The sequence below is a fragment of the Hippocampus zosterae genome, chromosome 3 (assembly GCF_025434085.1).
Source record: "Hippocampus zosterae strain Florida chromosome 3, ASM2543408v3, whole genome shotgun sequence".
NCBI classification, from domain to species: Eukaryota; Metazoa; Chordata; class Actinopteri; order Syngnathiformes; family Syngnathidae; genus Hippocampus; species Hippocampus zosterae.
The window spans coordinates 5,888,711-5,905,433 of record NC_067453.1 but is presented as its reverse complement, the minus strand read 5'-3'; the positions used below and the strand labels follow the sequence as shown (position 1 = coordinate 5,905,433).

General features: G+C 42.8%; 1 protein-coding gene across 2 annotated transcripts in view; it reads left to right on the top strand.

The window, feature by feature from the left end:
- The window catches only part of nrn1la (neuritin 1-like a), a 69,108-nt gene that overhangs the window by 49,659 nt on the left and 2,726 nt on the right, over positions 1–16,723 (top strand). For both annotated transcript variants that reach the window (XM_052061097.1, XM_052061098.1), the window contains exon 2: positions 896–1,046. In XM_052061097.1, the coding sequence (XP_051917057.1) occupies positions 896–1,046 (151 nt within the window). The remainder of the gene's footprint in view (positions 1–895; positions 1,047–16,723) is intronic.

Here is a 16,723-nt window from a genome sequence, read left to right as displayed (position 1 = left end):
ACCCCGTCTGTGAGTTTGCGAGGGCAGAGTCTTTCAGTTACTCGTGCATTTGGGGTGCGTTTGAAAATTATCTCCAACAATGCACTGCTTCTCGACAACCGTTTGGAAACTTAGGAGTGTTGCTCAAATTTGTCGTTCGGCTATTCAGAGTGCAACAATAACGATGCTAGGCAATGGATCGCTTTGTAATTTGAAAACAATAAAACAACCACATTTTCCCTTAAAAGTCTCCAAGAGTGTAGAGAAGAAGAAGGTGAAAAATGAACCCCGTCCAACTCCTGAAGGAGCAACCCACAGTGATGTGGGCGTAGAATTTTTTGTCACACTGAGCAGTGAGTACGGAAGTAGATACAAAGACATAAAATCAATTACCGCGATTTGAAGGCAGGGTCCAAATCTCTATCATCGGGAAAATTCCTAAATTATATTGAATGCACGTCACTATGACGTGTATTCAATAAGGCGTATTATACATTGATTATACTTTTATATACTGTACTTTTATTTGGAAAAGAAGAGAAGTCATGAAAATCGTTTTTTTTCCTCAGCAAGTCATGAAAATCGTTTTTTTCCCCTCAGCCCCACCACATATTGGTCAAACCACACCCTTGGCCCACAAAGAGAAAACAATTCTGTTGATGTGAAAATATGTTCTTTAGGGCATGTGTCACATTTCTAGAAGTTGATTTTCATGATAATGATCTTCTGATCTTGACATTCACAAATAATGTAATGAGAACACGTTTAGGTTATTTTAAGATTATACAGTGTATTATGATGCCGATCATACAAAAATACATGCACAGTGAACAAAAATATACTCTTGGATAATGGATGCTATTTGCTTCAATTCTATATTCACATTGTGTTTTTGATTCTTTGTGTGTACTTCCAGTGGTCAGCCCTTACCCTTTTGATGCAGTCTCAACAAGAAGGTGTCATTCCATTTACAAGGGCTTTGCTCAGTGTCTCATGGCTCTGGGTGACAGTCTGACGGACACGGCACGCAAGGATGAAGACACACATGAGATCCAGTCAATTTGCAGGTCAGTGCATTTACTTAAGTGAGCGCCATCGTATGTGGCATGAGAAGAGACAAATTACACAACCAAGTGAGATCAAAAATACAACTTTAAAAAAATCCTCTCTTTACAAAGATAATAATGCTATTTTCATTAGGAGCCCAAGTTGAGAGAAAAGCACAGTCTAACTGTGAGCATGGGAAGTTTTCTTTCTTTTCGCTGGTAAAATTGGGCATTACGGGGCGGTTGGAGATTTGTGCATCATTGTGGGATGGAAATACAGCAGTCTTTTCACGGTGAATCCTAGTTACAGCCCTCATTTGCATCAAAATCAGAGCGGTCGGAGGCACACAAGTGGACGAGTACCCTGTGCGGGAACTGAAATAGATTTGCCGGGGTCTGTGCATGAAACTGGCAAGTAAACTACAAGCTCTATCCTTGTCGATGATGTACCGGTAGTTGGATGCACGTTTGACATGGACAATTGGAGACCGCCTTGCACCCCTGATAGTGCGTCTGTGTGAACCCACCCCACACTAGTGACGAGGGTGCATTTTTAAGATGATGATTGTAATTAATTCAATGAATTGATTTGGACAATGATTTGGGGGGAATGTCCTGGGCTGATGTCATATTTTTTGAATGAAATTCCACCACGTCAACCACACTCATCCGTGGAGAGCCAAAGTTGTCTGCATGTGCCTTGATCAAATTCACTAAAATCGCGTTACACTGCCTGCGCAGCAGGTTCAACCTGTTTTTTGCGAATCTAAAATCAAGTCTACTTTTGTAACCAAATTGGCAGATGCACCAAGGGGCGAGGCAGAACATCGCCCCAAAAGTGCTAGACTAGATTTGCGCTGGCATGAAAATCAACTTACACCTATTCTCACCGGCTGCGGTCAACCAAAATAGTCTCTTTTTGTTGCTCAAATCTTACGCTCTCTCTCTTTCCTTTGTATTTACAATATAGTTTTATGTCTACATAAACTGTGTGTGTATGTGTGTACATGTGTGTATATCCATCTATCCATTTTCTAATCAGCTTATCCTCACGAGAGTCGTGGGCCTGCTCGAGCCTATCCCAGCTGTCTTTGGCCACGAGGCAGGGGACACCCTGAACAGGGCACACATAGACGACCAACCAGTCGCACTCACAATCACACTTATGGCCAATTGAGAGGGTTCCATTGACCTGCCATGCATGTTTTTGGAATTTGGGAGAGTATCCGGAGAAAACCCGTGCAGTTTGCTTTGAACACAGCAGTCAGGCTATGTTGATTCTGTTGGTCCTTCTTGCCCGGAAGTCCCTGTACGGTTTTGTGTAGACATCATTTCGGATGACTACACATGGTTCGATGACAACACTGAAGACGTTTTATTTTCGTGATGTCGCTACCAATGCACCGCTGAACTTCACCGTCACTGTCAGACGAACACAGAGAAGCTCCACCCGCTTTATTTATATGGACACGGAACACTGTAACCTTCCACACAAAATAGTTCCAAACAAGTAACAATCGCGTCAGTGGCATACATCGTCCATCTGTATGATACAGGTACCGGTAACTTTGGTCTTGTCAGTGGAACAATCTGGCAACTTTTTAAAAGTAAACTTTCCTTTCATAAACTCTTTAAGTATTAGTTTTCGGTGTCTCGCGCTGCCGTGCCTGGCAAAACAAACGTGCGTGGACCTATGCAGCGCGCTTGTTGTTTTGTTTCTGGTTTATTTATATATATATATGTATATATATTCATATGTTGAATAATAACAATAATAATACATTTTCTTTCTAAGCAGCTTTCAAAACACTCAAGGACACTTTACAATCAAGAACAAAACAATAAAACCACAAATAAAACTACGGTATCAATAATAAAAGAATGGATTAATTTAAATGGAGTATTCAATTTCAAAAAGGTGGGTTTTAAGATGGGATTTGAATGTGGGAAGATAATCATTACGGATGTTGGGTGGAAGTGAGTTCCAGAGTTTGGGGGCATACATACACATCACATCACTTGTAGGCCATGGTTGTTTATGTTTTGGTAGTCATGTCAAAAAGTTGCTTTGTTCACTGACTCCAACTGAGGATATGTTTGTGCTGTGAAAGGACTCCTTCAAGATCCTTAATTTTAATGTCACACCATTCATAGAGAAAAGAGATATGTCACTCACTGAGGCTAAAGTTGCTGAGGTAATCAGAAAACGTCTCAGTGGTAGCGGATTCGCTTTGAATACCTCAGAGTTAGCAAAGTGGTAGGTGGTCTCACTTTTATGAATAATGAGAGGAGGGAGTTTAGAATCCACTTATTCCAGAGTACTTGAGAAGAGTCCGTAACAGTCAAACGGCATACAAGGAACATTACTATTTTATATCCTGGCCATGTATTACACTATACTCTCAGGCATTCCACTGCATTAGTTGTGGTATTGTGTTATTGCTTTCCAGCAATATGAACTGCAAAGCTGCCAGGATGACAAGTGGCACATCCAGAAAATGGTTGGTTGCATCCTCTGGCTTGAGTAAAGTTCTGCCTCGAAGTGGAGGTACTATCTTTAGGTCTTGGGGAGAGAATGGAGTGTAGCATTGACAGATTACCATTTACATTTTAGCATACGATTGCTTGCTGCATGCTTTTATTCAGGATTTATTAACATTCAGTTATGCCTAATTAATTAACTATTCGTAATTGTATTAGGTCACTGACTTGATAGTGGTTTATCCTCCTAACTTCCTTGCGGGATTCGTGGGTTCAGTTTCTAGTCTGTGACGGTGTCTATTTAGTTGTCTATCTCCTTATGTGCCATGTGACTGACTGGCGACTGCTCTCTGTAGTTGTCTGTCTTTAGCCTGACATCATTTGGGATAGGCTCCAGTTCCCTGTGACGTTGAACAGGATGAGCAATGGATCAGTCATAGTATTAATAAACCAGTCCACACTCTATATGTTCCACCCAAATACACTGAATTAAGAGTATGATGATCTAAGTCAATCCACCCATCCACCTGTTTTTTTATCAGTGAACCTTTGCAGGGTTTCAGGTGTGCCTATTGCAGCTAATTTTGAGATGCAGAGTGATTGCCAGTCAATCACATAACATTCATTTTCGCACCTATAGGGTAAATCAACTCAACTTACCGGTGACAAAGGCAATCATTTTTGGAAGGAGAAAGAAACCAGAGACGGACAAGAGAAAAAAAAGACATGCAAACTTCCCACCGACAGTCTCTCGCCAGTTTTCAAAATCAGAATCCTTTTGACTGTGAGGCATATGGGCGAGCCGCATGTGCCACCTTCTGCCAATTATCAATATTTCTAGCATTCTTTTTATTACTTCATTATTTTTGATCACTGCTGTATTACTTTAAATGAGGTACTTTATCAGCAAGTTAAGCCTTTTCAATGGTCACCTCATAAGGATTTTTCATTTAATTATGGGCTTTTAATTCCTTCGACTAATTTTGACTTGTGCCATCGTAAGTTTCTTTGTCACTGTAGCTACTTTATTTCCAATCGATGCCATGAATGTTACTCTTGGGCTGTTAATATTTTCTTATTGGGCTTCAACAGCGTTCCACAACCCTCGTAATCAGAATCAGAATCAGAATCATCTTTATTGGCCAAGTATGTAGAACACACAAGGAATTTGTCTCCGGTATAACACGCTGCACTAGTATCATCGTAAACAACAAAATCATTGAACCATTTTAGAGTAACCACTAGTTTTGAAGTACCATTTTGTGGTGCAAGAAGAGTGACTGTCAGTGACTGTTTAAGGAGTTAATGGCTAGAGGGAAGAAGCTGTTTAAGTGTCTACTGGATTTGGTACGCATAGATCTGTAGCGTCTGCCTGAGGGGAGTGGCTGAAAAAGGTGGTGGGCAGGGTGCGGGGGATCCAGGAGGATTTTCCGTGCCCTTGTCTTGATTCTTGCAGTGTGCAAGTCCTCAAGAGTGGGTAGGGCGATGCCAACGATTTTTTCTGCCGTCCTAACTGTCCGTTGAAGTCGGATTTTGTCCTTTTTTGTGGCGGCCCCAAACCAAACCGTGATGGAAGAACACAGGATTGATTCGATGACTGCCGTGTAGAACTGTCGTAGCACCTCCTGTGGCAAGCCATGCTTCCTCAGCAGCCTCAGGAAGTACATTCGCTGCCGGGCCCTTTTCAGGATGGAGATGGTGTTGACTTCCCACTTCATGTCCTGGGAGACTGTGATTCCCAGGAACTTGAAGGTCTCGACGGTTGACACAGGGCAGTTGGATAGTGTGAGGGGCAACTGAGGAGAAGAATGTTTCCTGAAGTCCACGATCATCTCTACAGTCTTGAGCGTGTTCAGCCCGAGGTTGTGTCGGCCGCACCAGAGCTCCAGCTGCTCCACTTGTTGGCGGTACGCAGACTCGTCGCCGTCTTTGATGAGACCGATGACCGTGGTGTCGTCTGCGAACTTTATGAGTTTGACAGCTGGATCTGTTGAGGTGCAATCGTTTGTGTAGAGAGAGAAGAGCAGTGGCGAGAGGACACATCCCTGTGGGGCTCCAGTGCTGGTGGTGCGTATTGATGATGTTGTTGCTCCCAGTCTCACCTGTTGTGTCCGTCCCGTCAGGAAGCTGAGGATCCACTGGCAGATCGCAGGAGACACACCGAGGTGGAGTAGTTTGGGGGTGAGGAGTTCTGGGATGATGGTGTTGAACGCAGAGCTGAAATCCACAAACAGAATCCTTGCGTAGGTCCCTGTGCTGTCGAGGTGCTTGAGGATGTAGTGCAGACCTATGTTGACTGCGTCTTCCACAGACCTGTTTGCCCGGTAGGCAAACTGGAGAGGGTCCAGCAGGGGTCCAGTGACGTTCTTTAGGTGGTTCAGCACAAGGCGTTCAAAGGACTTCATGACCACAGACGTCAGGGCGACAGGCCTATAGTCGTTCAGTTCCAATGTTGCCGATTTCTTGGGAACTGGGATGATGGTAGACTGTTTGAAGCAGGATGGGACCTCACACAGCTCCAGGGATCTGTTGAAGATCTGTGTGAAGACCGGAGCCAGCTGGTCAGCGCAGACTTTCAGGCAGGAGGGGGACACTTTGTCGGGCCCCGGAGCTTTCTTGATCTTTTGCTGCTTGAAGAGCCGTCTCACGTCCTGTTCGTGGATCTGTAGTGGAGAAAAAGAGGGTGGGGGGGTAGGTAGAGTGGTTTCTGGTAGAGGTGGGTGTGTGTGGGAAATGGGGGTGTCCTTTTCAAATCGGCAGAAAAACATGTTTAGTTCATCAGCAAGACCCTTATTGTTCACTGTTTGGGGGGATGGCATTCTATAGTTAGTGATTGCTTTCAGGCCATTCCATACAGATGCAGAGTCGTTAGCAGAGAACTGGTTTTTCAGCCTCTCTGCATAGCTTCTCTTTGCGATGTTAATTTCCTTCGTCAATTGGTTTCGGGCATGTTTGTACAGTGCCCGATCTCCACTTCTAAATGCGGCCTCTTTCTCTTTCCTGAGTTGCCTGAGTTTGGGAGTAAACCATGGCTTGTTATTGTTAAACGAGCGGAAGGACTTCGTTGGTACACACATGTCCTCACAGAAACTGATGTATGATGTTACAGTGTCTGTGTATTCATCCAGTGTGCCCGTTGAAGTTTCAAAGACGCCCCAATCAGTGCAGTCTAAGCATTCTTGTAGAGCTAGCTTTGCTTCATCTGTCCATTTTTTCACAGTCTTAACAACCGGTTTAACACATTTGAGTTTCTGTCTGTATGTAGGTATTAAGTGGATTAAATTGTGGTCAGAAAGACCCAATGCTGCACGGGCGACCGATCGGTATGCATTTTTGATTGTTGTATAGCAGTGGTCTAGAATGTTGCCTTCTCTGGTGAAACAGTCGATGTGCTGCTTATATCTGGGAAGTTCACGGTTAAGATGTGCTCTATTAAAATCGCCCAAAATGATCAGGGGTGACTCTGGGTATTTTAGCTCGAGTTTGTTTACTTGTTCGGCTAGCGTTTGTATCGCCGTGTTAGCGTTAGCTTGTGGCGCAATGTAAACACCGACTAGTAAAAAGGAGGCGAACTCACGTGGCGAGTAGAATGGCTTGCAGTTTAAAGACAGCGACTCCAGGTCCGGGCTGCAGTGTGCGTCGAGCTTCGTGACATCAGTGCACCATTCTTCGTTGATATAGAAGCAAATCCCACCACCTTTCGATTTCCCTGATAGCTCCGTGTCGCGGTCGGCTCGGAGAAGGCGGAAGCCGGGTAGATGTAGCGCGGGATCTGGATGGCGGTCACTGAGCCAGGTTTCAGTGAAGCAGAGCGCAGCAGAACGTGCAAATGTTTTGTTGGTCTTTGTGAGGAGAAGAAGTTCATCCATCTTGTTTGGCAGAGATCGTAGATTAGCAAGATGGATCGATGGGAGCGGGGTTCGAAATCCACGCTGCCGGAGCTTGACGAGCACGCCGGCTCGCTTCCCCCTCCGGCGGCGTTTCCATGCTGCGTACAGCGCAGCCGCTCCGCTCGCGATTAGCTCCGAAAAACCCTGTGGATTTTCGTGTACTGGTGAAAAAAGACCGAGCGTAGACTCCCCAATGAGCAGCAACTTTTCCCTCGTGTAAGTAAGCCGCTCAGGGTCGCCAAAAACAAACGAAAATGACAAAAACAGGGATAATACTAGGGAGCGTGTGACCGAGGCTGCCATACCTGTCGGCGCCTGATGACGTAATATTATATTGGAATCTTTGCAGGCTGGTTACCTCAATGTTTCTGGCTTATTTAGGGTTTATAGCTCAGCTATTATGCTTCAGTATGCAATTGTACTTGTTACAGCCAACTGCTACAACTTTGAAACTCTAAATGAAAGGTGCTTTGCTCCTGGAGTCTGTTCTCAAGACAGTTACTTACTCCACCTTCACCTTGAAGACGTTTGTATTGTGGTGTGTATTTGATGAGCATACAACATAGATGATCAGATACAGGTTCACTGCCAATAGATTTGAGAGCACAAATAAGTCATTGTTTGTTATGAGAAAACATTTGGGTATTTATTTTTTTGTGGTGGGGGGGGGGGTTAGTGTCATGGTGGGTAATGGTCCTAAAATCAGGGAGGCAGGAGACATATGGTGTACCAGACCAAATGTATTAACAAAAACACTTACAGGGCAAACTGAACATAACGAGAACACAATAAAGTCGCAAAAAACTAAAAGTAACAACGAAACACACCCTATGACAAACAAAACAATCTGACAGCAAATACAGAAACAAACAAAAAACAAAACATGAGAGTAACAGAACAATCTGTCGCAGAGTAGTTGGTGTTGCAGTATTTTTAAAAGAAAAACTAATGACATGATGAGCAACAGGTGCGAGGCTGGAGAAGAAGCCTTCCAATGCAACCGGTTGGTCACGAATGGAACAGAACCATATCTAATCTAAACAAAAACAGAATCATGACAGTTGGCATCTCACTTTGTTCGCCGAACACTAACAAAATCTTTTCATCTTGAACTTCGGTTCTTTAGTGGTGTGAAATTATTCTTCATCTTAACCGGTTCAAGCTCACAGCTTAGCTCAAGGCTATCACAGCTAACTTTGGGTCGACATCTCACCAGCCATTCACTGGGCACTTAATGGCAAATAACCATTCACACTTGTATTCACATTTATTGACGATTTGCATTGCTCAATTAACACACAACACTTTTTGGAATGGATGGTGGGGGCGCGGGGCATTCCAACTTGCAGCAATTTCAGAATTAAGCTTCAGACACACACCCTTTGGCTGTGAGGCAGACAAGCTATCCGCATGTGCAAAGTCAGCGCCCTGTAATAATGTAATGAATCTTTCACATGCAATATACAAGTGCCTGAGTGTGAAACGGCTGGGTAACAATGTGTACATTTGTGTGTGTGACCAGATAACCAAGAGGAAAGTTGATAACAGAAGTGGATCTCATTGATTGTTGCTAGTTGCTAGTAGCTTGATCCAATCGGAGCAAATAGCATCTGCTTGCTAGGAAACCGATGCTATTGTTGTCTCTTTTCCCAGGCTATCACCACTAACCAAACATCACTTGTCTTGTCAGTAGACAAGTGACACAAAGGTCCTGTTGAAACACCCACATGCTGAGTTGTTGAGAAAAACAAACCTACTGTGCATATCACTTTTGTCCATCGACCAATGAGATTTGGATTGGCTCCCGAGATGGCAAGATTGCTGCCTTCAAACGTCCATTCATTTTCAATAGCGCGGATCCTATTCAGGGTCACAGGGAGCTCATTTGGGGCAAAAGACCGACGACACACATGACTGGTCAATGGGAACGTATAGAGACAATCACAAAAACTCACATTCACACTGTCACTGAGGGAAAAACAAACTGCCTGGACGGAAGTCAGGTTAGTGAACCACTCCAGCAGCCCTTAACCACTAGTGACTTCCAGCCAATAAAAACAAGCAATCAGGAGGCTTAGGCAAAAGAAAAGTGCACAAATGGAAGGCACATCTGTCATCTGACAGAAAAAAAGTAGATTTTATCTCTGTCTGTCTGTCTGTCTGTGTTTATCTGTCTTCATATCTGTTCATCCATTCTTTCTAAATCACCCCTCCATGAGCCCATTTGTTCTTCACCTTTTGTTGTAGTCTGTAGAAAAAAAGGCAGTGGAACAGAATGTGAACACTGTGATCATTTAACATCGTGCATCAAACAGGGAGAGTTTGGAAGCTAAATCGCTTTTCTTCCTACACAGTGTATCTTACTGATTTAATTTGATGTTACATCATAAAATTCCAAGTCAGGCAAAAGGTCAGTTTGTTAATTAATTGAGCATACCAGAAAATAGTGCAGGTGATTCAGTTAAAGAAGTTTATGAAGGCTTTTTTTCAGTATAAAGCAGTGCTATGCACTGTACACCTTGACAAATGGAAATTGAAGTCGCATCTTTCATGGCTAACTGTTATTTCTTTCAGCAGCATATCGTCACTCCCCTTGACCCTTTTAACCTCTCTTTGTTTGTGCTGGATGCCTCTCTTCGTACATATCTTTTGCACATTATTTTCCCACTCACCTTTCAGTTGCCACTCCAAACCTCCATATCCTGTACCCATCCGTCAGCCCTCGCACTCACTTTGTCATCTCGAGAAACTGCTCTATTTATACATACAGTAACTCTTTGATCCATTTTCTCGTGAAGACATGCTACAGATGGAGGTAAAGATCTTCATTTTTTTTCATTGGCAATTTTGCAGTGGTCTTACAACAGTTCCTGAAGGTTTGTGGTCAACAATTTTGTCCTAAAGTACTGGTGACACCAGAAACACATTAAATGGGGGACTACTTTTCGATATGCACGTATTTGAGTAACAAATAATCGAATGTCTTACTTTTTCCACACAATTAATCAGACGCAAGTTGCTTTGATCACATCACAAAAAGTGACTTTGAAGAATGTATATGGCTCTAAATACAAGTCACATCAGGTTTTCAGAAATTAACATTTTGTACTACCTCAGGCGGTTACAGGTACCTGGCTGCCAGAGTCAGTAGAGAGAGAAAATTGACAAGCCTTCAATTAACGGCACACTCTTCTCACCAACGGTGCATCCCTCACGCATGTATTATAATTTACATCTCATACTGGTTCCTCAACAAGTAAAAATATCTTCAAAAACCTGATTTTATTGAGTGTATTTGTCTTACCCTGACCCTACAGCCCACCCGTATCACACCCCTTCACTATTGTTCAGTTGGTCCTATTCCTTGAGGTCCCAATTAAAGCACTTATCCTGAAACCCAGCCACCTTAGCGGGAGTGGGACTAATGTAATGACAGTGGTGTTAAAATCCTCACACAACCCACTTGTCCACAGACACACTTTCCCCGCAAGCTATCCTCCTAATGTTCCTCCCATAAATGCCCTTCTTTTCCCAGCCTCTTCATTCTTTTCTTCTAATTTGTTCTCTCTTCCTATTCCATCTGTACTCCGCCTTTCCATGCGTTTTTTTGTGGTTCTGTCAGAGGTACCTAATGGGAACCCACACATGTTGAGCCATATTAAGTGCACACTCACTGAGAAGGTGCATTTTGCATCTAGGACAAGGCTGCACCATTGTCAGAGGGATCCCTGGAGTGCTGCTCTTCTTTTATTCCTCATCTTCACAATAGATATTGTGGAGTTGTAATCTTGGTGGCTGCAGATCAGCAGAGGTGAAAAGGAAATATTAGGGGCTAAGGATGCACAATCGAATTAAACAGTGACCTTTTGCCGTGCTAAAGAAGGGACGGAAGAGGCACTGATGAAATATAGTTGCTGTGTTACAACAAGGCAAAAGTATAGAGCTTAAAGGTTACTTGCCCACTGGAATAACAATGGTAAAAAGGAGCAAATAAAATACGGAATTGAATTATGAACCATTAAACAATGACTCCATAATGAGTATTCCCTCTCTCTTCAAGCTACTGGCTCAGATTATATAATGGACAACACTCTCTGTGTGGGTACAATCAGTATGGTCGAGCACAATCAGTTCTCGGATGAATGCTTGACCTTGGATATGTTTTAATTTTGAATCAATTTTTTCTTAGCAAGTAAAAAAAAAAACACACACATGTAGACAAAAGCACTTTTCCCCCCAGCCTTTAATATACTTTTAATACACTTGGTCCCTTTGTGTTTGAGGGATAAAGTCTTACTAGTCAATTCCCTACAGAGGTCAATCTGAAAATCGTGATTAGTTTTGCACAAAGTACCAAGCAAAAATGACAAAATGAAATGAAATGAAAAAATAATGCAGGAAAAGTGCTACAACTGTGTGTCAGATGGAACTTGCACGTAGCGTGTCAGCCATCCAAGGTGCACAATAGCGAGACTGACAACGGAGGGACTGGGTTGGGCCACCATGTAGCAACAGACGTAGACCAGTACGCATTTATGCACTTAAATCTACACTCCGTTCTTTGCACATTATCCAGGGGCGTTGCTGGGCATCAAGCTTTCCCGGGGCAGAGGCCCCACCTCCTACACTGGTAACCCATCAGTACTACACAGCGCAGACATATTGAAAAAAAAAACACACACACACATTCTGTATCAGAAAATATGTGTGCTAAATGTACATTATCACCATGGCACGATGGTTGTCGGTCCAAGAAATATCAGTCAAAACATGAACCGGGGCGGCCCGGTAGTCCAGTGGTTAGCACGTCGGCTTCACAGTGCAGAGGTACCGGGTTCGATTCCAGCTCCGGCCTCCCTGTCTGGAGTTTGCATGTTCTACCCGGGCCTGCGTGGGTTTTCTCCGGGTGCTCCGGTTTCCTCCCACATTCCAAAAACATGCATGGCAGGCTGATTGGACGCTCTAAATTGTCCCTAGGTGTGAGTGTGAGCGTGGATGGTTGTTCGTCTCTGTGTGCCCTGCGATTGGCTGGCAACTGATCCAGGGTGTCCCTCGCCTACTGCCCGAAGACGGCTGGGATAGGCTCCAGCACCCCCCGCGACCCTAGTGAGGATTAAGCGGTTAAGAAAATGGATGGATGGATGGAACATGAACCGCTCTGTGGCAGAAAAAAGGTTGGGGACCACCGCCCTGCTATATCCGCTTCCTCTGTGTACACACACACCTACACGCACACACTGCTCTAGTCCTATTGCCGCATTCTTACTAAACTACTTGAGATATTCACGAGTGTACAAATATAAACATGATTCTTATATATTTCAACAACTGTGAACACTTTGAACACTACAACAAAAACACAGTTAAACCTATTTTTGCACAGCATGAAAGTTAGGCAACTGGATCGATACATAATCAGCGACTACCATTGAAATCAAAGTATTAAATAGTTCTATTGTGTAGAGCAGTATAGTAAAGTAAACGATTGTATGTATACTGATTCGACATTGGTACAGAGTATTTCAAAATATGGCTGTTGATTTAAGCTCCATAATACCCTTCTGGGGACACTATTCCAGATGAGGAAAGTTACTGCAAGAATAAAACTCGGAACAGAGATTTGGAAGTTTTAGAATGACAAGAGTCGGATGTTAGCAGCAGTAGAGCAGAACTCTCTGGAGGTTTTATTCTTGTCGGAAGCATCTGCTTGTCTGTTAAGTGTCCTCGCAGTGATTCTGCTGTTTGCACACCACCTGTGACTTCAAGCCAAATGACACACACATATTGTAGGCCTACAGATACATACGCACATGCACGCACATGGATGGAAGAATCTTACAGAATGGGCCTATGAAAAAAATCAACACCTTTAAACTAAACACCTCCATCTGCTACTACTCCCAGAACAAGAAGGAAATGATCCTCCCTGAACCAGTGCAGACTGCTGGAATGCTTAACTCCTGGACCTATTCCAAGTGTGTGTGCATGATTGTGTGTGTGTGTGCGTGTGTGTGTGTGTGTGTGTGTGCGTGCGTGTGTGTGTGTTTGTGTGTGTGCGTGTTTGTGTGTGTGACAAGAACATCGATGGGATCACCACCTTATCATGGTGAGGCACTTTGCGCGTCTCCATGACCCCTAGAGCTATGTCGGCAGGAGTCCCACACTTTCTCTGAGGCTTTCGAGTCCCCTTTTTATGATATTAGTTGCATTCGACCTTTTATGCTAAAACATGCGTAGCAGTTTTAGCATAAAACATGCGTAGCAGTTTTAGCATAAAGTTGGGTTTTAGTTTTAGCATAGTTTTAGGACCCTTTGACCTTTTAGTTTGGTCTCTTGAGGCTACATTCCAACCATTCCAAAACTCACAGCAACCTTCACTAAATACTTTTCAAACGGTCCCAAACATAAAATGTGATTGTATCTTCAAGGGGATAGTTTAGGATCATACAGCGACATTTTACCAATGAAGTGATAGTTAAAGCGCACTTAATATATTTTTCAGCGTCCCCTCCTCCCGCCCCCACTCAAGTTTTAAAATGAACTCAGGTGGAAAGGTAGAAAATAATGCTGGCAAATCTCAAATAAATGAGTGATGGGGTGAGCAGTTAGAAAATTGTGCAAAAGAATGAATTATTTTCCAAGTGACTGTCATTTGAAATGTAAATTAAAAAGCTGTTGTTCAAAGTGGAAACCCCAAAAGTTGTTTTGTAATCACGTGTGAGTTGGTGTGCATAGAACGTCCTCTATGCACCAGGTCTTACAAAGTGTATTTAACACACACAATCTCCAACCCCACCTTAGATAAGTAATATTTGAAACTAGTAAGTACATTAAATACTTAATTATTCTCTCAACTGCTTAAATTGTTCTTTATTTGTGTCGTGAACAACATCACTCTGTCATGTTAATGATCTTAAAATGAGATTTTCATTGGAGCTAATCTCCATGGAATCTGCTTAAATGCCTTTACATTTGGAGGATTTTGTCAGTTTATTTTTTTAAATATCAGAACCATCTGCTTCAGTTTGCCTCACCAACCCCCTATATCCACCTCCCCCGTCCTCTCTCTTTCTCTCTCTCTCTCTCTCTCACCATCACTCTGCCAGTCTTTCCACGGTTTTAACATTGTGATTGGACGCATTAACGGCCATTTGTAGTCAGACAGGCTGAGCTCTCAAGATCCAGCTTGAAGGTTATTTGAGTAAAACTACAAGTAATATGATTAAAATAAGATGACAAGAGGTCGCATTGATAGATTTTCCTCTCGCTGTTCTGTTCTGTTTTTTTTTTTTTTTTTAACAGCAATACATGCCCAAATGGTTTCTTTTCATATGATTTTGCTCTCTGGGACCCACAAGATAATCTATTGTTGCAGTGAGAGAGTATTGATCGCAAAGCAACACAATAGCGCACATTAAATCCTATCATCGCTTTGCATGTGTCAGTCAAGCAATGGCACAATTTGATATCTACACTAAAAGTGAATACGACCTGACAAACGTTTTCACAATGGTCCTGTTTCAGAACAGTATCGTGAGTAAGTGAAGTATAACCCTTCAGCCTGGTAGCTTGTGTGCCAGTGACTCCTCATGAGATATAAATATTCTGTGATGAATTTGTTAACAAACTCCTACAGAGTTCTCCAAGTAAGATAAGATATCCTTTATTTGTCCCGCAATGGGGAAATTTACAGTCAGAGTTCAGAAAGGAAAACACTGGGTAGGGAGAGGGGGAAAAAAAAAAGTATGGATGCAGCCCGTTTTTATTTGGCCTTGTTTCAGCGAACTTTGATTCACACATTCAGTTTACTGGAGTCTGTATTGATTGTTACAGATACTTTTACATTTGCAACTTCAACAAATACAGTTTCCTTTTTACTAACGACACACACTTTTCGGCATGGCATCGTGACATCAAATAATTTGACTGTGATATCAAATTGTCTTCTGCGCAATCACTTCCAGCTGGGAATCACCGCCCGATCACTTGCGCAATCACTTCTGGGAACCGGTTCAGGGTGTCCCCCGCCTACTGCCCGAAGAGCGCTGGGATAGGCTCCAGCAAATCCCCCCCCCCCCCCCCCCGACGCTTGTGAGGATATGCGGATCGGAAAATGGATGGATGGGTGGATGGATGGAATGCAATTCATTGTTGATTGACAAGCTAGGCAACATGATGGGCATGTAGTTTGCACATCTGCCTCACAGAACAGGACCCAGGCTTGAATCTCGGCTCAGACCATCCTGTGTGGTGTTTTCAGATGTGCTCCCTGTGCTTGTGTGCATTTTCTCTCAGAATAAGACAGTTATTTTCCCATATTACCCAACAATCAACATTAGGCTAATTGAAGAAAATAAATTGTTCATAGCTGTGTGCGTGTAAATGGCAGTTTTTTTTCTCCCTGTGGGTCTGCGGTTGGCTGGCGTCCAAAATAAATTGGGATCGGCTCCAGCTCAACCGTCACCCTCATGAGGAGAAGTGGCATCGAGAATGGATCGATATTAACTCTCTTGGTGATGTCAAATCAATCAGTTCAGCACTTTGTTGACCGGTGCGGACAAGCTTTTGATTAGTTTGATGACAAATTTTATGTTTGACAAACTTGTCAAAGTGTGTGATCAATAGACTTCAGACTAATGCTGTATGTTAACACCAGACACGTATTTAACCATTCACACGACGTGATCCCATCTAGAGTCAGTGCGCAGTGGCGTGAAATGGGGAAGACAAGTATGACGCTACATGAATCAGATAACATTGTACTATTTGCACAACATGATTGCATTTAAAGTCGGACATAAAAAATGTACCGTAATACATGCCAGGATTAAAGCAATGCATGGTGCATGGTTACTAAAAATGTTATTTAAATAAATACACACATATTTAATTGTATTTCTAATTTTAATAAGTTCGGAGAAACATTTTCCATTTGCAGGCAAAAGGAGGCAGAAACATCTGTGCGCTATGCAGGCATCAAGTGCCTCCACTGATGAGATTTTCCTCAAAAGCAGACAGTGTCATTCACGACGTAAATCGCTGCCACAAAAGAGAAAGAAGTGACATTGAATGTTGACAAATTAATACATATGAAGCCAGCACTGCGTGACATCAGGAAGAATAAAAGATATGCCTGGGGGATAATCTTTGCAGGGGGGAAAAAAAAGGATTTCAGTCATTGTTTATTTGCAAATAAACATTGCATATGTATCTGCAATTTTTTGTAGATACATTTTTAATGTTTAATCATCCAATAAATATACTTAATTTTTCTTCATTACTCCTTCTTTGACCAAACTAAAATGCAGGTGACAGACTGAAACATAA